The sequence below is a fragment of the Macaca thibetana genome, chromosome 11 (assembly GCF_024542745.1).
Source record: "Macaca thibetana thibetana isolate TM-01 chromosome 11, ASM2454274v1, whole genome shotgun sequence".
NCBI lineage: Eukaryota > Metazoa > Chordata > Mammalia > Primates > Cercopithecidae > Macaca > Macaca thibetana.
The window spans coordinates 99,685,935-99,710,927 of NC_065588.1; the positions used below are offsets into that span (position 1 = coordinate 99,685,935).

A 24,993-nucleotide genomic window follows, 5' to 3' on the forward strand; every position below is an offset into this window, starting at 1 on the left:
CCTTCTCTGTGGATATCACTGATTGAGATCCCATGTATTTACCAGAATTTTATTTATAAAATTAAGATCTGCTATTTACTATAATTATAAAATATGCACATATTGACTTAATCATTACATAACCACTGTATATTGCAACTTAGAATATCCTTCATTGTATTAATGGGGAGGATAGGGACTGGACAGAAAGGTATTTGCTCCAAAGACACCTGTTGAAAAACAGGAGATCACTGCAAAATGATCTGATGGATATAAATTTTTGCACACAGTGCACTTTGGGACTGTTCTCATCTCCAAATACAATTAGAGGAAAGCACTGACCCCGTCCCAAGTCAAGCCTTGAGCCTGCAGAGTCCTGATGGTAGGAATGAGGGTCCTGTCCTCAGGACCTGCTGGAGGGTGGAACAGGTGGGTTGATGTCTGCTGTACTTCCTCTTGGGCCAATGCACTTCAGTAAATGGTATCTATTTTAAGAGCCCAAATATCAAGAGGACTTAAAAGGACTGGACTAGGATATCCTGAGACTCAAAGCATTAACAAGATCGTGATGCCCATTGGCATACGTAATTTAAAAGATCTGCTTTTCAATGACACAAAACCTCATGTATGCTGTGATCTAGTTATTCTAATTTGGGGAACTTTCTGACATTACTAAAAACCAAACTTCTTTGTATTTTAGTGAATTTCTATGTATCCATTTGGGGGGTGGGGGGTTGTTTTTCTCTCTTCTTTACATATTTAGCTCTTCTGTGGGGTATTCTACCTATATGCAGATTAGAAAACAACCCAGGAAAGCTAGATTCTTTTTTTCTACCTGGGTCTCTGACTGACCTAACCAGTTGCATCTATTTTGGAATGGAAACAATTTGTACCAACAACAAACTTTAATTAATAAATCCAAAATAGATAACATTTCATACACTGTGCTTTGGAAAACAACTTATTTCTGAATGTGAGTCATTCTAAGAACAAACTCTAATTGACAATGTAAATTCAGCCTATACAAATTTATGTTAAATACCATTACTTAATAAACTTTCTTAACCACCCTCCTGATTTTGAACCTGCTTTTAAATTTTAATTAGATGTAATGATCAGACAATTACAAAATGCTAACATTCAAAGACGAATTGATGTATACCGTTTTCATCCTAATAATTGGGACCTGCCATTCTGGATTCCAAATGTAACCTGTGTGTGGTTTCTGAGGACTCACTAGGTGTGTATCATCCAAAGACGCTAAATGTAATGCATGTAATAGTTACATTCATAGGATAGCTGTGTAATTTTATTAACCAGACTAATAAGCTTCAAAATGCAAACTATAATACATGCAAGTTGTAGCCTGTAGTTGTTTCCAGAGTCAGACTTTTAAAGTTAAAATTCTCCTTGTTTTAAATTCAGATCTCTTTTACTCTGGACTAAGAGGCAATCCTCCCCATTCTTGGTGTTTAACACGATGCAGCGACTTTAGAATTCTCTCCCATTTCAAGTGCCCACACAACTGCTATTGCTCCTTACAAAAGTTGTGCATAAGCCTGGATACAAAACAAACCCTATGGGAAAAAAAACGGGTGGATGAATTCACCCAAAGTGCAAATTACCTCAAGATTCAGTTTTCCCTTTTTGTGGAACTAACAAGTGAATCTTATGAGTTGGGACAAAAAAAACCCCACTGAAGTGAGCCTTTGAGAGACATTTGTGCTGGTGATGACAGCATTTTCATGGTAATTTGTTAATGTTCTTGCAAAGCAGGGGTAATTTACTCCAGTAAAATCTAGCTAATAGCCTTGTAGATTTGAGGCCTTCAACCAGGGGCCACAGGCAGGCTTTAGGCGGCCTAGTGCCTGTAGGAGTGCATAACCACCAGAAGATCTCACACCTGACCTCCTGGCTGACTCCCTTTCTCAGCCCCATACCACCTTCACATCTCAGATCCAGTTCCCAGTATGGGACGTCCAATTGGTGTTAAAGGGAGCAGGGAGCTTGGGAAGGGGCAGGGCAGAAGGCACAGCATTCATGAGTGTTAAACTCAAGAAGGCATGAACCTGCCAGCTCTCTTTTTTTTGGAGGCAGGCATTAACACAAATAAAAGAAAATGATGTGTAAAAACATATATCAATATCATTCATTTTCTTTTCTGATTATAAAAATAATACACATTCATTACAGATTTTCGAAAACAGAAAGACCTCCAAACGGGGACAAAATCACCAATAATTGTATCTAGACATCTTGATGCAGTTCCTGCCAGTTTTTCTCCATGCAGACTTTAATTACTTTATGCAAATTTGTTGTGTATGAATACTCTTTTAAGAAAATCTGATTTTTTGGCCACATAGTATCACTATTTGTATGCACTGTAAGTTATAAAATGTTTCTATTATTAGACAATATAGGTGACTTCCATTATTGCATAACTATAAATAACATAGCAGTGAACATCCTTATACAGAAATCTTGGTCTCCCACTCTAATTAGGTTTTTAAAACAGATTCTCAGAAGGGATAAGTGGAATCAACGGGCATGGATGTTTCAACATATTTGATACATAAAATCAAGTCAAATTGCTCTGCAGAAAAGCCACATCGATTAGACAGTGTGTTTGGCCACATGGTAAGAGAGGCCTTTATTAATGCACTTTCACCAACATTGAGTTTTTAATCTGTGCTAATTTGACAGGTAAAATGACAGATCAAAAGTCACATTTTCAGTTTATGTGTACAAAATGCATTACATATAGCTTAGTTTGCTCATAAAATTAACATATTTGGGCCATTTGGAAAGCCATAAAATGAGCCACTGAATACTGAAAGTGACCTCAAAAAGCATGGAACATACTGAAGGTGAAATGGTTTGCCCAGGCCACTCTGTAGTAAAGAACTCAGGACTAAAACCCAAGAATTCTTCTACTTCCCATCCCAGTGTTCCTAAATAGAGAGTTTTAGTAAGATAGAACCTGCTTTAAAATGCGGAAAGAATGGAGAGGCAGAGGAGACTTTTAACTGTGGTTTGGTAAAGCTGTTTTCCCCACTAATTTTTCAACGCTTTTACACGTCCCAGGCTGGTGCTCCTGACATCTCCAGCTTTTTAACCTTACCTTTTGGAGGGGAAAAGTCAAGAAATACGAAGTTGTTTCAGAATTAACCAAACAAGTATCATTAGGAAGCTGAGTCCATTCCGAAGATATCTCAAGAGACCATCTACAGTTAAACATAAATGACTCCTCATGGTCTCTCTCTATTTACCCAAGTTGTATATGGTTCATTCATGGTGAGAATGTGAAGATATAAAGGCCACAACTAAAGATTTTGCTTGTTACCACCCTTTTAAAACTTCCTTTTTAATTTTTACATGCAATTCTCAATTCTTCCCAATGAGAGAAAGGATCTTTGAAGGGGAGCCTTGAATCTGGGCAGATTTGTGACTGCTTTGACCAATAGAGTATAGAAGTGATGCTATGTGATTTGTGAGGCTAGGTGATTAAAGGTAACGGATCTTCCTCCTTCTCTTTTGGGAACACTTGTTCTTGGAGATATTAGCCACCCTGTGAGAAGCACCAATACCCTGAGACCATTATACTATGAGGAAGTTCACACCACACAGAAAGGCCCTGAGTAGACATGCTGATTTACAGTTCCAGCTGAACGCAGCCTTCGAATCACCCCAGCCCAGGTGCCAAACGTGTGAGTGAAGAAGCTTCCAGATCATTCCAGTCCCCAGCCATCTGAGTCAACCTCAGCCTTTGTGTCTGCCCAGGGAATGCCTCAGACATCATGGAGCAGAAGCAAGTCATCCTTACTGTGCTCTGTCTGAATTCCTGACTCACACAATTAATAAGCATAATAAAATGATTGTTGTTTTATACTACTGTGTTCTGGGGCATTTGAGGTGCAACAAAAAAGAGGTGAAATAGACCATGTCTCACTGGATTACTCTCCACTTTTTCCTTTCCTTACTCAATTTGTGGGCTACCACTGTCCCCATCATTCTTCCCAGAATCTCTGTGGATTGGATCATTGCATTCATAACAATATATAATATTAATGTGTTTCATGATTGCATTGAAAAAGAGACTTGAAAGTCACCTAGAACACATGAAAGGACCTAGAAATGGTTTTTCTGTTGGCATTAAAACATCTGAGACGTTTTCTCTGCTCTTTATTTTTTCTCTACTTCCTATCCTTGTTCATAATTCCTACCCACATCTCTGATGTAAAGCATTTCCAGAAATTTCCCATACTTAACCTAAACAGCCAACAGCAGTCAATTTCATTTAAAATAACAAAATAAGCTATGTTAAGTCGTATGTTAAGCACTTTGCTCACATTGATTTAGCATCTTGATTGTATGAGGTAAGTCATATTAACCTATTCTGCTGAAGAGAAAACTGTGGTTTGGAGTTGTAAGGTAACACAGCTCCTAAATGGTAGAGCCAGGATTTCAACCCAGGGTCATAGGACCCCAAACCCAGATTTTAACCTCTACACTGGTAACTTATAATCTTTTGGTCTATATCCCATGGTAAGATATACATCTTACATCATGGCCAATAAATACCCACGTGTATATAACTGAAATAAAAGTATCAGGAAACAAGAAACATCTTACTGTGTATATAGCACATTGACCTCTCTATTTTTCCAATCTATTTCTCTTTCTTAAAAATGTAGATAGTAACCCATGAAATTGATTGTATAACCTGCTGCAAATCGATCACAACACAGAGACTTTAAAAATTTACTTCACTTTGATGAAATTCAGTCTATCAATTTTTTCATATTATGAATTTTGCTTTTGGTTTCATGTCTAGCACTCTTCAATAAGTCCTAGGTCATGAAGATTTTCTCCTATTTCTTCTAAAAGTTTTATAGTTTTACATTACACATTTACATATTTAATGCATTTTGAGTTAATTTTGTATAAAGTGCAAGGTTTAGGTTCAATTTTTTACTATGGATATTCAAATGCTCAAGCAGCATTGCTGGAAACACTATCCTTTCTTCATTGAATTGTTTTGCACCTTTGTACAAAAATAAAAATCTGTTGGCCATAAAAAAAAAAAAAATTTACTTCACTACCTTCTCCCATTTGACTTAAAATCTGAGAGGTCATTACCTCAAAACTCTTATCTTCTTATAAACTGAAGGTCACTACCTACAGGTTAAAAACAAAAAGTTGTAATACAACTCAATTTTTAAAATTAGAAACAAGCTTAAAATCTCTATTCACAAATTCTCTTTCTAATATGAGACTATTTAATAAAAAGCCCTATCTGGTACATTTAGCAACCAATAAAATCGATACCTCAGTTATATTTTATATTCAGTTGTTGGACAGAACAACCCCCGCCACAGCCCTCACCAGGATCACAGCTCAGGACACTGCCTGCCCTCCTTGCTCCAGACGTTTGGACCATCAGCTGACCAGAGGACTGTGATATGGCAGAGCATGAGAAAATTAGCTAGACCAATCTCAGTACTTAGAATGACAGGAAAATAAGCCAAAGACTTGTGAGAGTAGAACTAAAAGTGCACAAGACAGCACTGGGGATGGAAACGCCATAGCAGTTATGGACAAACCACAGTGATGAAGAAACAGAAGAAGCCATGTGGAAGGGAAAAAAGAATGGAATACATATTCAGAGAGAAGCAGGGAGAGGCCCTGTACCCATGGGGAAGATGGAGTCAAAGAGAAGCTCATCTCTTGCACAGCAGCAGTTTCTGGTGGCTTTTTGGTTCCAATTCCAGGGCACAAATATTCAAAATGAAGATGTATCTTTCTTTCTGGAGGAGATTTGCAGGGCTTTTACTTCTGCATCATCCAAATATCCTTAATTAAAATGGATACCCAAAATATTCTCATGCTATAAATTTCAGAGGAAGGCAGTGTAACACAGACAGAGTCAGACAAGAGACAGAACTTCACAGAGGGTCTCTGCATGCTTTTACCTTTTGGAATATTAGAAATAATAATTACAATGCCATTTCTTTGATTAATACAGTACTTTATAGTTGACAAAGAACCAATGACACATAATCATTTGTAAAATGGGAATGATAATTATAACAGTACCTGCCTCATATTTCTATTATGAAGGTGAAATGAGTCAACACATGTAATCCTTAAGATTAGTGCCTCCCATATAGTGGATGCTAAAGAAATAGGCTTCGATCCTATAATAATACTGTGACGTGGGGAGGTATTGCAGAACCATTTGATAGGTGAAGAAACAGATAGTCAGAGAGACCCCAGGCCACGCTAAAAGTTGGCCACAGCCAATAAGTGGCAACTACAGTCTTAAGGCTTCTCATCTATCCATTAATTCCACAGATATTCATGGAGTGCCAGTCTCACTCTATACAGTGAATGTGACAGGTGCAATTTCTGCCCTACCAAACTTACAGTCCAAGGCTCTTTCCCAAGTTTTACCATATTTCTACTGTACAGGCATCAGTTAGACAATTGTTATTTGTTTTATGCCTTGCAAATGAGATTAAATTAGTCTAATAAAGAGCCACAAAACCACATGCATCTTCCAGTGTCTCGAAAATATAGCATCGGTACCAGTCTTCTGGGCTCACTCCCCATCCCTGTATTATAATTAATTCTATGGGGAATTGGGAATGCCATATTATAATTCTTTGGATAATTATCTTTCCCCATGCCTCAACCCAAGACTCTCAACTCCCTGAGGGCAGAAACTATCCTCTGAGTAGCACAGAGGATGTGCATAATAAATACTGGTGGCCCGGCGCGGTGGCTCAAGCCTGTAATCCTAGCACTTTGGGAGGCTGAGACGGGCGGATCACGAGGTCAGGAGATTGAGACCATCCTGGCTAACACGGTGAAACCCCGTCTCTACTAAAAAAAACACAAGAAAACTAGCCAGGCGTGGTGGCGGGCGCCTGTAGTCCCAGCTACTCGGGAGGCTGAGGCAGGAGAATGGCGTAAACCCGGGAGGCGGAGCTTGCAGTGAGCTGAGATCCAGCCACTGCACTCCAGCCTGGGCGACAGAGAGAGACTCCGTCTCAAAAAAATAAATAAATAAAAATAAATAAATACTGGTTAATTTTAAATGAATAAAAAGGATATCATATCTGTGCAGATGTCTTGATTTTTCTTAATACTCAGATTAGTCTTAGCTTTTAATGTCACTGAGAGGTTTTTATTCCTTGAGTTTTGAGGTGGTTTTGGTTCATTGTTTAGAGTACACCACCATCCACCACCCCATCCCATGGTGGTTTTTCAGCTTTAGAAGTGGAAACAGCTCAATGCGACCTGAAGTGGGCAGCCAGAAACTAAAATGGTTTCCACAACCACCACCAATAACACTTTCATGACTTTCCTAAGCCCAAAGCTCTAGGAAAGCAGGGACAAAAAAGCAAAGGAGTAAAGAAAAGAGAAAGTAAAGGGGAAGAAAAGGTTGGAAAACAGCACCAGTCAGACATGACAAAGCAGAATTAAAATTACCAAAAAGTTAAATTGTAGAGTGCCATTTGACCCCCTCTTCATTCCTACCAGATCAAGAAGAGAGTCTGGCTGACTGAACATACATATTTTTGATCCCTCTCTGTCTCTAATCTCTGTCTCTATCTCTATGTATGTCTGTATGTATGTATACGTGTGTGTGTGCATGCGCACGTGTGTGTGTGTATAAAGTACATCAAGATTGATCAAGAATAATTCATCAAAAATCCATGTGGAATCCTTTGGAGTCCTTTATTAAAAGTAAGTCTTTTTCTAAAGAACTGTGATAAATTTGTAAATGTAAAATTAGTCATGCTCAAATAAATCTATCAACCAGAAACATAGTTCTAGCTTTTAAATCAAGTCACCACTTTTGATTAATTAAATCTTACCCAAAGTAGATTTTCCTTTATTATTAATGTATTTCATTCATATCAATTCAGAGTAGAGCAATTCTGAAATCAAAATAAATTTTTACCAAAGCCAGGGTTTACAAAATCAACAGTGCTACATGTTAATGGGTTCTGCCTTCATGAACTATAGGGGAAGGAAAGGTAGCTGGATTTTGAAACTTCATAAAATTCTAAACATCAAATATTGGGAATTAGCAGTAAATAGACGAAGGTTTAGAGACCCTCAAGATAAATTTTCCAAAGTTAGGCTTCTCTCCTGGTTAACATAAGCCAAAGGATTCTCTGAAAAATACAGTAAATTTGAACTTTTGTGTGGCCTTTTTATTTGTATGACTGTTTTAGCAAGCACGCTGGAATGGCAAATGCTTCCTCATTGGTGGAACCATGTAGACTCAGAAAAAAGCCATCTTCCATTGAGAAGACAATTGTTTTCTATAGAGACAAAAAACAAATGCCCATGACCCAGGTCACCTCATCCCAGCAGGCTTTTGCTGCGGCTTCCTCTGAGCAAACACAACAAAGTCCGGAGCAGTCAATCCTGCTGCCCCACACTGGGCTGCCGCAGTTGTGCTCTGCTATTTACCCTTCCTATTAATCTGTCAATGTTCTAGTCAAACATGCAAAACAATATGGTGGGCACATAGTTTGATTGGTCATTGCTAAGTAACTTGGACCAAAGATGAAGAAATGGAACTTCCAACCAACAAAATGTGAGGCCCAATTTGATTGTTAGAAAATGTTCAACAATACCAGTGCATGACAATTTTCTCAGGGTGGCTGTGATTTAGCATCTCTCTCACCGAAAAAGAGTGGTCCCAATAAATGACATTCAGTTCCAGAATCTAAATTCAGGTCATGTTGCTGTTCCTATCGTTGTGGCATAGAACTGTCTGGGCATTTTGCAAAGGAAGATGTTCATTAGAAGATGTCATCATTCCATAGTGAAGAGACCATTGAGGAATTTGGTTTGGTACACAGGTTGAGTCCCTGGCTAACAAAATATTTTTTGAGCTTAAAAACAAGAGTCCTTGATTCAACACTTCCTGGATGCTGAAAAGTGCAACTCCGTATTTCCAAAAGAGAATCTGAATTATCAAACATTTTGAGCAAATTAAATAGCTCATATTCTTATTTCACTTTCCTCCTTTTCTGCTAGGCCAGATGAAGCCACAGAATCCTTCTCAACACAAAGCTGTAGATAGCCACTTTTATTCTCCTGGAATTAACATGAAAGATGGGGCCTGTTTGTCATTCCAGCCCTAGACCCTCAAGTGGACATGTTCAAGTACAAGATGTACAGATGAGCAACAACTGTCCAAGAAACACCTTTTTAGAAATACAGAGTGTGCATTTCCTTGCTGTGTGCTTTCAGAAAGCAGGAAGAATGGAAAGAGTAAGTGGCCAGGATGTCAGAGCATAAAGCAAAGTTAAAGAAAATATAGACAATGAAAGTAGGCTGATGTGGGATAAAAATCCCCCCCATTCACTAGCTATTTACAAGGTATTTGTCCTGTGGAAAATAACAGCTCTGAGATATGTATGTTCATATATAAAATGGAGAAAATGAGATCACATACTACATAAGTCAGGACATCTGATTCCTATCCCTGATCCATTTCCTCTAATTCGCCACAAACCACAAGCAGTTTCAGGCTATATCTGTGCCATTTTTGGACCCAAGAGGAAAAGAAACTCTCTCTTCCCATAATGTGTCCAAAAACTGAGAGGAAGAACTCTGGCTTCATATGGACTACATATTAACTATTGGATTCCCACTAAAGGATTCTGACTGGTCCAGACTGGTTCCTATATCCATCTTGATAGCCAAGAGGCCAAAGGATTGTGCTTGGGCTGTTCCCAAAACCACTTGCAGGGAATGGAGAGAAGCAGTTTCCTCAAAGAAGCATTGGGTAAGGGGGATAGTTTTCTTGGGTGGACAAAAGAGTAAATGTGTACTTTATGACCTCATGGAGTGAGAAGATTAAATAATGAAAAGAACTCACTAATGGCACATAGCAAGTAGTCCATAAATGCTAGCAAAGATGATGCTAATTGTCTTCATCGCTATTATTATCAATCCCTACTGCAAAAGAATAAAATCAATAGTAGGGCATTTACAGAAAGATACTTAATATATCACATTGAATATTACTTACTGATGTCAGTTGTAAATCTGGCTACTCAAATAGCACTCTCAGTGAAATAACAAAGTACAATGGTCATAGATTTCATACTTCAATTTGAATTCAACTCATAATTCAAATTATAGAGATTTCACTGTGATCCAGCTTACTGAAAAAAAATGTGATGTTAAGGGATGAAATTTAAAAACTGATTCATTCATGCATCATAGCTCCTATGTACCAGACAGACCTAGACCCTGATTAACACAGGGGAACAAAGTTGACCAAGTTTCTACCCTAAGGGAGCTTACTTTTCAGAAGGAGAGCCACAGAGGAGTGAATAATATAATCCAATATAATGGCTGAAGAGGGAGGCAGAAGAGGAGGTTGGAATGATGTGATGTGAGGAAGACTAAACCCTCTGTTACTTGTTTTGAAGATGGAGTAAAAGTAATAGGAGTCAAGGAATTTAGACAGCCTTCAGAAGCTGGAAAGGGAAGGAAACAGAATCTCCTCTAAAGTCTGTAGAAAAGAATGAAACCTTGCCAACACCTAGATTTCAACCCAGTGAGATCTGTATCATACTTCTGAACCTACAGAACTAAGTGGGAGATAATAACTTTGTACTGTTTTAAGCCACTAAGTTTGTGGTAATTTGTTACAGCAGCAACAGAGAACTAATACAGAATCATTCTTACCATTACGAGAGCATTTGTAGTTTTTTATATGTCAGTGAAAAGTTTGTCTTCAGTTAAAAGCCCGGGCTTGTGCAACTTCTTAGGAACAATACCAGTACCTTTAAAGTGAGCACATGTGCCTCAATCCTAATGGTGTGGGGTTACCTTAGTAAGATAATAAATAAATAATAGCAAAGACAACACATTTCTAAGTTTTCCTAGTATAAATGTAATGTGTCCCTAATAGTGGGAAAAAAATAATTTATGAAGGCATTTAAAATTATACTGTAATTTACAATGATGTGAGTATGGATAAATATGGAAACTAAGAGGATTATCTAAAATATAATATCAATGACACTGAATCAAGAATCAAAATTAGTGGCTGAAATGGAGCAAACCTATTAACCTAAAAAAAATAAGAAAATGTAGTATCTCTTATTCATTACCTGCATCCTGTTTGCAAAAGGTCTGATAGTTAGCAAGAATTCTTCTTCCCTTTGCTTCATACATATCACTGTAGACACTAATTTGACAAGTTCAACTCCCTATAAACAAAGAATGGAGAAAGAAGAGCAGGTTTACAATGATGCAATGACAATAATAGAGAAAAAAAATAACATCTTTAAGAGACAGAATCATCCTATCCATGAACATAGTATTTCTTGCCAATGACTTTCAATAATTTTTTTTTTTTTTTCTTTTGGTGGAGACAGGGTCTCAATATGTTCCCCAGGCTGGTCTGGAACTCCTGGACGCAAGCAATACTCCCACCTTGGCCTCAATAAAATTCTATACTTTTCTACATAAAGTTCTTGATCATCTATTGCGAGATATAATCCTAGGTGGCGCTTGCTTTGGTTGGTTGGTTGGCTGGGGGAAGTGTGGGTTGCACTGTAATGACGTCTTTCAAATCATCTTTCTAATCATTTCCAAAGTATAGACATGCAATTTAATTTTATACATTGTTTTAAAACAGCAAGCTAGCTAAGCTTTCATATTAATTCCAAAAAAATATATCTGTTGATTATTTGGGGATTTTGATGTGAACAACTGTATCACCTAGTAATAGTAATGGCTTTGTTCCTTTTTATTCAAATTTTTGAACTTTAAGTTTTTGTCTTATTGCATTAGTTTACATCTCTAAAACATATAGCTTAGGTCCTCAGGAAGCAAATAAAACTTAGGCCCTCATTTGCACAGACCCCTGTGAGTTCCAAGAGTTATTAGGATTTGCAGGGTATTCTAGGTATAGAAAGGGAAGTCTAGTGAAATTGGGAAGCATTTCCAATAAATTGTTCTAAAAGATCTCAGAATAGAAAGACCAAAATCTCTAAGTCTCCAATATTTTTTGTGCATTTTTTCCTCATATTCATTTTAATACATAATTTCTTATTTGTAGTTCTGAAGCTGGAGTTTTGAGATAGTTCAACCAACGAGAAGTTAAGACAAGGAATATTGGTTACAGAGGTGTTAAAGGGTTGAAAAAGAAAGAAAAGATTAGGTTTGAAGTTGCAAAAAATAAGAGGAGGTGATATCAACAGGTCAATAAATCCTAACACTCAGGAATCAGAGCCCCAAAATAGTATAAGTTTCAGTCTTCATAGAAGTTGGATATGCTTGGTTGTTCCTGATGTTAACAGAAATTCATACATTTCCTCATCCAGTATGATATTTGTCATGTTTTAATATTTTTGCAGATGCCTTTATCAAGTCAAACAATTTTTCTTCTATTCCTAGTTTGTAAAAGTTTTCGGTTTTAAATTAGAGACAGAGAGCAAATTCTATTAACTATCTCCCCTGCAACTGTTAAGAAGATTGTATATTTCCTTTCAATGATGCTGAAGTGATGCTACATTAATAAAATTTCCAATATTAAATGAACCAGGCATTCATGAGATAAAAAACAACGTGGTCATAATGTATTTTCTTTTTAGCATAGTGCTGGATAGTGCTAAATTTTGTTTGTTAATATTTTATTTTGCTTTTTTTCTTCTTCTTCAATGCTCACAAGTGAAATTGCCTTTTTCCACTTTATAATGTCCTTACCTTATTTTAGTGTCAAAGTTATGCTAGCTGCAAAATACTTGGAGAATATTCTCTTTTCATAATCACTGATAGAGTTTGTATAGGATTTAAATTACTTGCCCCTTAAATATCTGAATAACTGTATTGGTAAAAATCACCTGTTCTGATGCTATCTTTGCGGGAAAAATTTAAACTATTAATTCAATTTATTTAATGATTATACAGTTATTTATATTTTCTATTTCTTTTTAGTCACTTTTAGCAAACTGCATTTTTCAAATAAATTATTTATTTTCTAGATTTCCAGATTCATTGACTTTAAAATGTACATAATACACACATATTTTAATCTATTCAGCATAAAAAATGCTATTCCATTATGTTCCTGTTTTAATTCTCAATATTATTTATAATGCATTTCTCATTTTTCTCTTGACATATATTGCCACAGGCTTGTCAATTTTATTAATTTTTTCAAAGCACAAACTTTTACCTTTGTGGATTCTTTTTGTATGTTGATTTTCTAATTCATTAGTTTTTCTTCGTGGGGGGTGTTTGTTTTAAATTATTCATTCTCTTTCCTATACGTTTTGAGGGCTTATTCTGCTATTCTTGTGTTTTTAATTCACTATTTAGTCTTCTTTACTAATGTATTTAAATAATTGTATTTTTTTCTAATACTACTTTGCCTACCTCCAATGTTTTGAAATATAATGCTTTTATTATCTCTCATTTCTAATGCTTTTGAATTTGCATTTTGATTTCTTAACCCATATGTTGTTTAAATGTATGGTATTTCCCAATTATCTTTTTGCTATTAATTTTTAAATTGGTTACATTTTGATCCAAAAATGAGATTTGTTGATATCAATTCTCTGAAATTTATTGAGGACAATTTTACAGTCTCTGTGTAGCCGATTTTAATAAATATTTCATATGTGCTTAGATTCAATATTTTCAAATTAACGGATGTAATCTATAACTATTCATTAGCTCAAGCCTATTAATTATGTTCATATCATCTATATCCTTGATTTTTTATCTGCTTCATCTGTTAATTACTGACAAAGATATATTAAAATCTCCCACTAATGTATGAGTCTTTCTAGTCTTTCTATTTTTTTCTGTAGTTCAGTCAATTTTTGTAATTTTGAGAGTTTATAATTAGCTGCATAAAAGTTTAGAGTTACATCTTCTTTTTTTTTTTTTTTTGAGGTGGAGTCTTCACTCTGTCGCCCAGGCTGGAGTGCAGTGGCACCATCTCGGCTCACTGCAAGCTCCGCCTCCCGGGTTCGCGCCATTCTCCTGCCTCAGCCTCCCGAGTAGCTGGGACTACAGGCGCCCGCCACCGCGCCCGGCTAATTTTTTGTATTTTAGTAGAGACGGGGTTTCACCGTGTTAGCCAGGATAGTCTCGATCTACTGACCTCGTGATCCGCCCGCCTCGGCCTCCCAAAGTGCAGGGATTACAGGCGTGAGCCACTGCGCCCGGCCGAGTTACATCTTCTTAATAAATCATTTTATTATATAGCTCTCTTCTTCATCTCTACCAATTTTTTTCCTTAGAAAGTGTTTAGTTTGATGTTAATATAGCCACAGCAGTTTTCTTGTTAGTTTTGCTAATGCAATAAAACCTATGCCATAGTGGGATAAGTAATATCCAAAAATAAAACATGGGTTTATGTATGTGGCTAAAGGAATATTTTCAGTTACTCTGTTCTGTCATGAAAAAAAATCCCAAAAGTAAATAAGAAAAACTTGTCCTCTATGAAACTGAAGAAATGTATACCATACTGTAAAAGTCTTCAGTGATCAAGAGTCTGTCACATCCTAATCCTACTCATATCTCAACAGAAGAAAATAAATCGAGCCTGTCCCTATTTAAAAATAAAGGGAAGGACAGAAGTCAAATGCTGAAGACATTCTTTCTAAATTTTTTTTAATTGGTATTTTTGTGGGCTACATTTTCCTGGGGGTTTACTACATATTTTTTTCCATACTTAAACTTTTAACATTTGTGTTCCTTATGGTTTGGGGTGGGTTTTTTTGTTTTTGTTTTTGCTTTCTTGAGACGGAGTCTCTCTCTGCCGCCCAGACTGGAGTGCAGTGGCGCTATCTCTGCTCACTGCAAGCTCCGGTTCCAGGTTCACGCTATTCTCCTGCCTGAGCCTCCTGAGTAGCTGGGACTATAGGCAACCGCCACCACGCCCGGCTAATTTGGGGTGTGTTTTTAAAATCAACATAAAGCGAGTCGCTTAAAAAAAAACAAAAAACACCGTCTGACACTCTTAACTAAGAAATTTAGCCCTTTTCTACTTATTGTGATAATGAATATATTTGAACTTAATTTCTACCATCTTATTTGTGCTTTCTACTTATCTACTTGTCCTGGTTCTTCTGTTTTTTGTTTGGGTTTTTTTCTCCCCCTACACTTTTAGAATTGACTAAATTATTTTTTCTTTTTCTTTTTCTACTTTCTCCCCCTCTATGTCTTGGAAGTTATTCATACAATTTTACCTTTATAATAAAACATGTATACTAACTTACAATCTAAATATTTAATAAATTTAACACTCTTGTAAATAAAACAAGGTTCTTCAACACTGACCACCCACTGCCAAATTCAAAGCCGTTGTTGTCCAATATGTTAGTTCTCTAAATTGCTGTTCTTTTCCCCCACAAGTTAGACATTGTCACTATTATTGTTCTAATTTTTTGCAGTCAACTGTTATTTTGATTTATGCACACACTTATCAATATATTTCATAATCGGCCTTTTTTTGCATAGCAGATCTGTCTGGGATTACATTTTTCCTTCATAGAGAAAATTCTTTAGAATCACCTTTAGTGAGGGTCTACTGGTAGTAAACTCTCAGGTCTGTTTGGAAATGTCTTTATTTTATCCTTACACTTGAATACAGTTTTGCTGGGTGTGCAGTTTTAGGTTGACAATTATTTTCTCTCAGTCCACTTAAGGTATTATTCCACCATCTTATAGTTTTCATTACTTCTGTTGTAAAGATAGTGGTCAGTCTGTTGCCAATGTCTATTCTCTACGGTGTTTTGGGTTTTGTTTTGCATTTTGCTTTATTTTATTTTGTTTCTAGTCTTCTTGCTTGTCCCTTCTGTGGCTTAAGATCTTTTGTGTGCATACGAATTTCCACCATCTTATAGTTTTCATTATTTCTGTTGTAAAGATGGTGGTAAGACTGTTGCCAATGTCTATTCTCTAGTGTTTTGGGTTTTGTTTTGCATTTGCTTTATTTTTTTGTGTGTGTGATTTGCTGGACTTCCTGTATGTTAGGATATATATCTTTGAATAATTCTGAGACAGGTTTCAGTCATTATCACCTTACATATTATCTTTTATGTTTCTATTATCTTTATGGAATTCTGATTAAATTTGCTAGACCTTTTTCTCTATTTTCCATGTCTTTTAATCTATTCTTTTTGTTTATGTTTTCTTTTTTTCTCCCATCTTTCTAGCCACTGGATAATCTCTTTAGATTTACATTCCAGTTCATTAAACTCTTCTTCAGGTTTTTCTTATCTACTATTTAACTTGCCTATTGAATTTTTAATTTAAAGTATATTTCTATAAGTTTATTTTTACAATATGACTGATTTTACTTTATTGCATCTGTTTCTTGCTCATATTTTTGAACTTATTTTTCCTCTCAATACAGTAAATATACTTAATTTCTGATGATATCAAAAATCTATGCAGGTCTAAAATTGGTGTCTGTTATTTCTGTTGTCTCTCAATTAGACTACTTCTTTGCTTGTAGGTATTGTGATTTTGGACAGTGAGTTTCTCGTTTTAGTTTGAACCTTATATGTAAAATTCCAAACACCAAGAGTGAACTCTAATGTGAACTATGGATTTTGGGTGATGATGTGTGTAGGTTAATCAATTGTAGCAAACGTACCACTCTGACTGGGTTGTTGATAATGGGGAATGCTGTGCATGTGTGGGGGCAGAGCATGTAAGGGGTATCTGTCTACTCTACTCTCAATTTTGCTCTGAACCTAAAACAGCCCTAATAAGAAATTTAAGAAAATTCTTGAAGGCAGGTGTTTAACTCACAGTTTCCCAGAAATGATCCAGCCTCAGGCCATTTTAAGTTAAATTCTCCAGTTAAATTTTTTTTTTCCGATCCTCAAATACATGGCATGAGTAAGGACTCAAGCATTTATGAGAGCTGGCTTGTAGTTATGAAAATTATGGTTACGATTTTTCTTCACTCCACCCACAGTGAAAGTTGAATCAAGCAGCTCTTTTTTTTTTTTTTCTGAATTCTTTTTTTTTTTTTTTTTTTTTTTTTTTTTTTGAGACGGAGTCTCGCTCTGTTGCCCAGGCTGCAGTGCAGTGGCCGGATCTCAGCTCACTGCAAGCTCCGCCTCCCGGGTCTACGCCATTCTCCTGCCTCAGCCTCCTGAGTAGCTGGGACTACAGGCGCCCGCCACCACGCCCGGCTAGTTTTTTGTATTTTTTTAGTAGAGACGGGGTTTCACCGTGTTAGCCAGGCTGGTCTCGATCTCCTGACCTCGTGATCCGCCCGTCTCGGCCTCCCAAAGTGCTGGGATTACAGGCTTGAGCCACCGCGCCCGGCCCATTTTTTTGCTGAATTCTTTATGTCAGGTTTATGTTTTTTTGTTTTTCTTTTTTTTTTCTTTCTTTTTTATTGTACTTTAAGTTCCAGCGTACACGTGCACAACGCGCAGGTTTGTTAGATAGGTATACATGTGCCACGTTGGTTTGCTGCACCCATCAACTTGTCATTTACATTTGGTATTTCACCTAATGCTATCCCTCCCCCAGCCCTCACCACGTGACAGGCCCTGGTGTGTGATGTGCCCCGTCCTGTGTCCAAGTGTTCTCATTGTTCAGTTCCCACCTATGAGTGAAAACATGCGGTGTGTTCTCATTGTTCAATTCTCACCTATGAGTGAAAACATGCGGTGCTTGCTGTTTTGTCCTTGTGACAGTTTGCTGAGAATGATGGTTTCCAGCTTCATCCACATCCCAGCAAAGGACATAAACTCATCCTTTTTTATGGCTGCATAGTATTCCACGGTGTGTATGTGCCACATTTTCTTAATCCAGTCTATCATGGATGGACATTTGTGCTGGTTCCAAGTCTTTTCTATTGTGAATAGTGCCACAATAATCATGTGCATGTGTCTTTATAGTATTATGATATATAATCCTTTGGGTATATACCCAGTAATGGGATCACTGGGTCATATGGTATTTCTAGTTTTAGATCCTTGAGGAATCACCACACTGTCTTCCACAATGGTTGAACTAATTTACACTCCCACGAACAGCTTAAAAGCTTTCCTATTTCTCCACATACCCTCCAGCATCTATTGTTTCCTGACTTTTTAATGATCACCATTCTAACTGGTATGAGATGGTATCTCACTGTGGTTTTGATTTGCATTTCTCTGATGTCCAGTGATAATGAGCATTTTTTCATGTGTCTGTTGGCTGCATAAATGTCTTCTTTTGAGAAGTGTCTGTTCATATCCTTTGCCCACTTTTCGATGGGGTTGTTTTCTTCTTGTAAATTTGTTTAAGTTCTTTGGAGATTCTGGATATTAGCCCTTTGTCAGATGGATAGATTGCAAAAATTTTCTCCCATTCTGTAGGTTACCTGTTCACTCTGATGGTAGTTTCTTTTGCTGTGCAGAAGCTCTTCATTTTAATTACATCCAATTTGTTAATTTTGGCTGTTGGTGCCATTGCTTTTGGTGTTTTAGTCATGAAGTCCTTCCCCATGCCTATGTCCCGAATGGTACTGCCTAGGTTTTCTTCTAGGGTTTTTATGGTTTCAGATCTAACATTTAAGTCTTTAATCCATCTTGAATTAATTTTTGTATAGGGTGTAAGGAAGAAATCCAGTTCCAGTTTTCTATATATGGCTAACCAGTTTTCCCAGCACCATTTATTAAATAGAGAATCCTTTCCCCACTTCTTGTTTTTGTCAGGTTTGTCAAAGATCAGATGGTTGTAGATGTGTGGTGTTATTTCTGAGGCCTCTGTTCTGTTCCATTGGTCTATGTACCTGTTTTTGTACTAGTACCATGCTGTTTTGGTTACCATAGCCTTGTAGTATAGTTTGAAGTCAAGTAACGTGATGCCTCCAGCTTTGTTCTTTTTGCTTAGGATTGTCTTGGCAATGCAGGCTCTTTTTTAGTTCCATATGAACTTTAAAGTAGTTTTTTCCAATTCTGTGAAGAAAGTCATTGGTAGCTTGATGGGGATGGCATTGAATCTATAAATTACCATGGGCACTATGGCCATTTTCATGATATTGATTCTTCCTATCCAGGAGCATGAAATGTTCTTCCCTTTGTATCCTCTTTTATTTTGTTGAGCAGTGGTTTGTAGTTCTCCTTCAAGAGGTCCTTCACATCCCTTGTAAGTTGTATTCCTAGGTATTTTATTCTCTATGTAGCAATTGTGAATGGGAGTTCACTCATGATTTGGCTCTCTGTTTGTCTGTTATTGCTGTATAGGAATGCTTGTGATTTTTGCACATCAATGTTGTATCCTGAGACTTTGCTGAAGTTGCTTATCAGCTTAAGGAGATTCGGGGCTGAGATGAGGGGGTTTTCTAAATATACAATCATGTCATCTGCAAACAGGGACAATTTGACTTCCTCTTTTCCTAATTAAATACCCTTTATTTCTTTCTCTTGCCTGATTGCCCTAGCCAGAACTTCCAACACTATGTCGAATAGGAGTGGTGACAGAGAACATCCTTGTCTCGTGCCAGTTTTCAAAGGGAATGCTTCCAGTTTTTGCCCAATCAGTATGATATTGATTGTGGATTTGTCACAAATAGCTCTTATTACATTGAGGTACATTCCATTAATCCCTAGTTTATTGAGAGTTTTTAGCATGAAGGGCCATTGAATTTTGTCGAAGGCCTTTTCTACATCTACTGAGATAATCATGTGGGTTTTGTCATTGGTTCTGTTTATGTGACAGATTACGTTTATTGATTTACATATGTTGAACCAGCCTTGCATCCCAAGGAGGAAGCTGACTTCATCGTGGTGGATAAGCTTTTAGCTGTGTGACTGGATTCAGTTTGCCAGTATTTTATTGGGGATTTTTGCCTCGATGTTCATCAGGCATATTGGTCTAAAATTCTCTTTTTTTGTTGTATCTCTGCCAGGTTTTGGTATCAGGATGATGCTGGCCTCATAAAATGAGTTATGGAGGAGTCCCTCTTTTTCTATTGATTGGAATAGTTTCAGAAGGTATGGTACCAGCTCTTCTTTGTACCTCTGGTAAAATTCGGCTGTGGATCCATCTGGTCCTGGACTTTTTTGGTTGGTAGGCTATTAATTATTGCCTCAGTTTCAGAGCCTGTTATTGGTCTATTCAGAGATTCAACTTCTTCCTGGTTTAGTCTTGGGAGGGTGTGTGTGTCCAGGAATTTATCCATTTCTCCTAGATTTTCTAGTATACTTGTGTAGAGGTGTTTATAGTATTCTCTGACGTAGTTTGCATTTCTGTGAGATCGGTGGTGATAGCCCCTATATCATTTTTTATTGTGTCTATTTGATTCGTCTCTCTTTTCTTATTAGTCTTGCTAGCAGTCTATCAATTTTGTTGATCTTTTCAAAAAACCAGCTCCTGGATTCATTGATTTTTTGAAGGGATTTTGTATTTTTTTATCTCCTTCAGTTCTGCTCTGATCTTAGTTATTTCTTGCCTTCTGCTAGCTTTTGAATTTATTTGCTCTTGCTTCTCTAGTTCTTTTAATTGTGATGTCAGAGTGTTGATTTTAGATCTTTCCTGCTTTCTCTTGTGGGTATTTAGTGCTATAAATTTCCCTCTACACACTGCTTTAAATGTGTCCCAGAGATTCTAGTACATTGTGTCTTTGTTCCCATTGGTTTCCAAGAATATCTTTATTTCTGCCTCCATTTTGTTATTTACCCAGTAGTCATTCAGGAGCAGATTGCACAGTTTCCATGCAGTTGTGCAGTTTTGAGTGAGTTTCTTAATCCAGAGTTCTAATTTGATTGCACTGTGGTCTCAGAGACAATTTCTTATAATTTCTGCTTTTTTACATTTGCTGAGGAGTGCTTTACTTCCAATTATGTGGTCAATTTTAGAATAAGTGTGATGTGGTGCTGAGAAAAATGTATATTCTGTTGATTTGCGGTGGAGAGTTCTGTATATGTCTATTACGTCCGTTTGGTGCAGAACTGAATTTAAGTCCTGGATATCCTTGTTTAACTTCTGTCTCATTGATCTGTCCAATATTGACAGTGGGGTGTTAAAGTCCCCCATTATTATTGAGTGGGAGTCTAAGTCCTTTGTAGGTCTCTAAGGACTTGCTTTATGAATCTGGGTGCTCCTGCATTGGGTGCATATATATTTAGGATATTTAGCTCTTCTTGTTAAATTGATCCCTTTACCATTATTTAATAGCCTTCTTTGTCTCTTTTGATCTTTGCTGGTTTAAAGTCTGTTTTATCCAAGACTAGGATTGCAACCCCTGCTTTTTTTGCTTTCCATTTGCTTGATAGATCTTCCTCCATCCCTTTATTTTGAGCCTATGTGTGTCTCTGCACATGAGATGTGTCTCCTGAATACAGCACACTGATGGGTCTTGACTCTTTATCCAATTTGCCAGTCTGTATCTTTTAATTAGGGCATTTAGCCCATTTACATTTAAGGTTAATATTGTTATGTGTGAATTTGATCCTGTCATTATGATGTTAGCTGGTTATTTTGCCAATTAATTGATGCAGTTTCTTCATAGCATCGATGGTCTTTACAATTTGGCATCCTTTTGCAGTGGCTGGTACTGGCTGTTCCTTTCCATGTTTAGTGCTTCCTTCAGGAGCTCTTCTAAGGCAGGCCTGGTGGTGACAAAACCTCTCAGCATTTGCTTGTCTATAAAGGATTTTATTTCTCCTTCACTTATGAAGCTTAGTTTGGCTGGATATGAAATTCTGTGTTGAAAATTCTTTAAGAACGTTGAATATTGGCCCCTATTCCTCTCTTCTGGCTTGTAGGGTTTCTGCTGAGATATCCACTGTTAGTCTGATGGGCTTCCCTTTGTGGGTAACCTACCTTTCTCTCTGACTGCCCTTAACATTTTTTCCTGCATTTTAACCTTGGTGAATCTGACAATTATGTGTCTTGGGGTTGCTCTTCTCAAGGAGTATCTTTGTGATGTTCTCTGTATTTCCTGAATTTGAATGTTGGCCTGCCTTGCTAGGTTGGGGAAGTTCTTCAGCATAATATCCTGAAGAGTGTTTTCCAACTTGGTTCCATTATCCCCATCACTTCGAGGTACACCAATCAAATGTAGACTTGGTCTTTTCACATAGTCCTCATATTTCTTGGAGGCTTTGTTTGTTTCTTTTTACTCTAAACTTGTCTTCTCACCTTATTTCATTAAATTGATCTTCAATCTCTGATACCCTTTCTTCCATGTGATCAAATCAGCTATTGAAGCTTGTGCATGTGTCATGAAGTTCTAGTGCCATGGTGTTCCACTCCATCAGTTCATTTAAGGTCTTCTCTGCACTGTTTCTTCTAGTTAGCCATTCATCTAACCTTTTTTCAAGGTTTTTAGCTTCCTCACAATGGGTTTGAACATACTCCTTTAGCTCAGAGAAGTTTGTTATTAAAGACCTTCTGAAGCCTACTTCTGTCAACTCATCAAAGTCATTCTCCGTCCAGCTTTGTTCCGCTGCTGGCAAGGAACTGCGATGCTTTGGAGGAGAAGAGGTGCTCTGATTTTTAGAATTCTCAGCTTTTCTGCTCTGGTTTCTCCCCATCTTTGTGGTTTTTATCTACCTTTGGTCTTTGATGTTGGTGACCTACAGATGAGTTTTTGTTGTAGATATCCTTTTTGTTGATATTGATGCTATTCCTTTCTGTTTGTTAGTTTTCCCTCTAACAGTCAGGTCCCTTAGGTGCAGGTCTGTTGGAGTTTACTGGAGGTCCGCTCCAGACACTGTTTGCCTGGGTATCACCAGCAGAGGCTGCAGAACAGCAAATATTGCTGCCTGATCCTTTCTCTGGAAGCTTTGTCCCAGAAGGGCACCCACCTATATGAGGCAACTGTCAGCCCCTACTAGGAGCTGTCTCCCAGTTAGGCTACATGGGGGTCAGGGACCCATTTGAAGAGGCAGTCTGTCTATTCTCAGAGTTCAAACACCATGCTGGGAGTACCACTGCTCTCCTCAGAGCTGCCAGACAGGGATGTTTAAATTTGCAGAAGTTTCTGCTGTCTTTTGTTTAGCTATGCCCTGCCCACGGAAGCGGGGTCTGTAGAGGCAGTAGGCCTTGCTGAGCTATGGTGGACTCCACCCAGTTTGAGCTTCCCAGCTGCTTTGTTACCTACTCAAGCCTCAGCAATGGCAGATGCCCCTCCCCCAGCCACACTGCAGCCTCACAGGTCGACCTCAGACTGCCGTGCTAGCAGTGAGCAGAGCTCCATGGGCGTGGGACCCACTGAGCCAGGCACAGGAGAAAATCTCCTGGTCTGCCAGTTGCTAAGACTGTGGGAAAAGTGCAGTATTTGAGCAGCAGTGTCCCGTTTTTCCAGGTATAGTTTGTCACAGCTTCCCTTGGCTAGGAAAGGGAAATCCCCCGACCCCTTGCACTTCCCAGGTGAGGCAATGCCCCCTCCGCTTCAGCTCGCCCTCCATGGGCTGCACCCACTGTCCAATCAGTCCTAATGAGATGAACCAGGTACCTCAGTTGGAAATGCAGAAATCACCTGTCTTCTGCCTCGATCACACTGGGAGCTGCAGACTCAAGCTGTTCCTATTCAGCCATCTTGGAACGGGAACCCGAACTATGTCAGATTTATGTATTGTTCATTCTTACACTAGGATCCCAGCTTTATGTTTCAATTAAGCTCCCCATTTTATTTCTAGCAGCCTATCTTCTGTATTGCCATTAAAATTTAAATCTTAGTCTCTGACATTTAGAAGAAATCCTTTAAGTTCTGGCATTCTGTTATTTCTCAGGATTTCTACCTTTACACCAGCTCATAAATGCACCTTACAATGTTTTAAAAATATTTTATCCAGTTTTTAGTCAATTTAGAGAGCCATATAGGATAACTTGTATGAAATTCTCTTAAAAATACAAAATCCCCCATTTTATTGCTAACTCACCTTTATTAATTTTTTAAATTATTGAATTTTGTATTTATTTGGTATTGAATCAGTTTATTCAATATGATTATCCATTGATTTTATTTTCACATATCAGTGAGCAATGTTATTTGCAATTAGTGATCTTTTTCTTCTTTTCTTTTCAACGACTATACCACTCATTTCTGTTTTACATCTTATTTAATTTTCTAGAATTTTTAGAACAATCAAAAACAATAATGGCATGATAGGTCTCCTTGTCTTATTTGTAATTTTAACTTTAAAGTCTTCTAGTGTTTTTCATTAAGTATGATAATTGCTTTCATATTAAAATAGTTTATTATGTTAAATAAGTATCTGTTTCTAATTTACAAAATATTGTAAGAAGCAGTTTTATCATATATTTGGTATTTAATAGGATTCCCATATGATTTTTATTGTTTACCATATTATTGTTATATATTCCTAGAATTCCTAAAATTAAACCATTCTGAAATAATACCTACTGGGTAGCAGTATATCTTACACTGATGAATTAAATGTGTGCATGGGGTTTTTCAAACATTAGCATCTACATGCATGCATAAAATTGTTGATTTTGTTTTATTGTACTCTTAGTCCAGTTTGGCAATCACATAAATTAGAAAAATTTCACCAGTGTTTATGTATTAAATTTCTATAATGTGGAACTTCTTTTTCCTTAAAACATTGAAAGAACTGACTTGTAAAACTATCTGGGCTTAGAACTTTTTTGGGAGTTAACTATTTGAAAGCATTTTTCATCTTTGTCATTACTATTGTTCCAGTCAGGTCATCCACCTCTCCTTGAGTTAATTTTAATTATTTTTCCCCCATCAATATAATAATATTTGTTAAGCTATTTTATAGTTTACCACTGAATTCTACATAGCAGTTTTTATATTTGAATCTCTATATGTGCTATAACAAGAGGAAACTCTGGTGCATCCATCCCATTTTCTTGGAATTGTAGGTATAATCACTTCTGTTGCACCCTCCAGAAAAAATATGGAAACAAACACTCCTTGCCTCAAGAGACAATTGGCGAGATTAAAGAAAGCCTTATATCTAATGGCCCAAATTTAGCAGGAGTTAAGTAATAAGGTGCCACCTTTAT

General features: G+C 37.2%; 1 protein-coding gene across 4 annotated transcripts in view; it reads right to left on the reverse strand.

The window, feature by feature from the left end:
• Positions 1 to 24,993, reverse strand: part of C11H12orf42 (chromosome 11 C12orf42 homolog) — a 183,683-nt gene that overhangs the window by 148,238 nt on the left and 10,452 nt on the right. For all 4 annotated transcript variants that reach the window (XM_050748484.1, XM_050748481.1, XM_050748482.1 and 1 more), the window contains exon 2: positions 11,133 to 11,231. In XM_050748484.1, coding sequence (XP_050604441.1) covers positions 11,133 to 11,192 — 60 coding nt within the window. In that variant the 5' untranslated portion in view covers positions 11,193 to 11,231. The remainder of the gene's footprint in view (positions 1 to 11,132; positions 11,232 to 24,993) is intronic.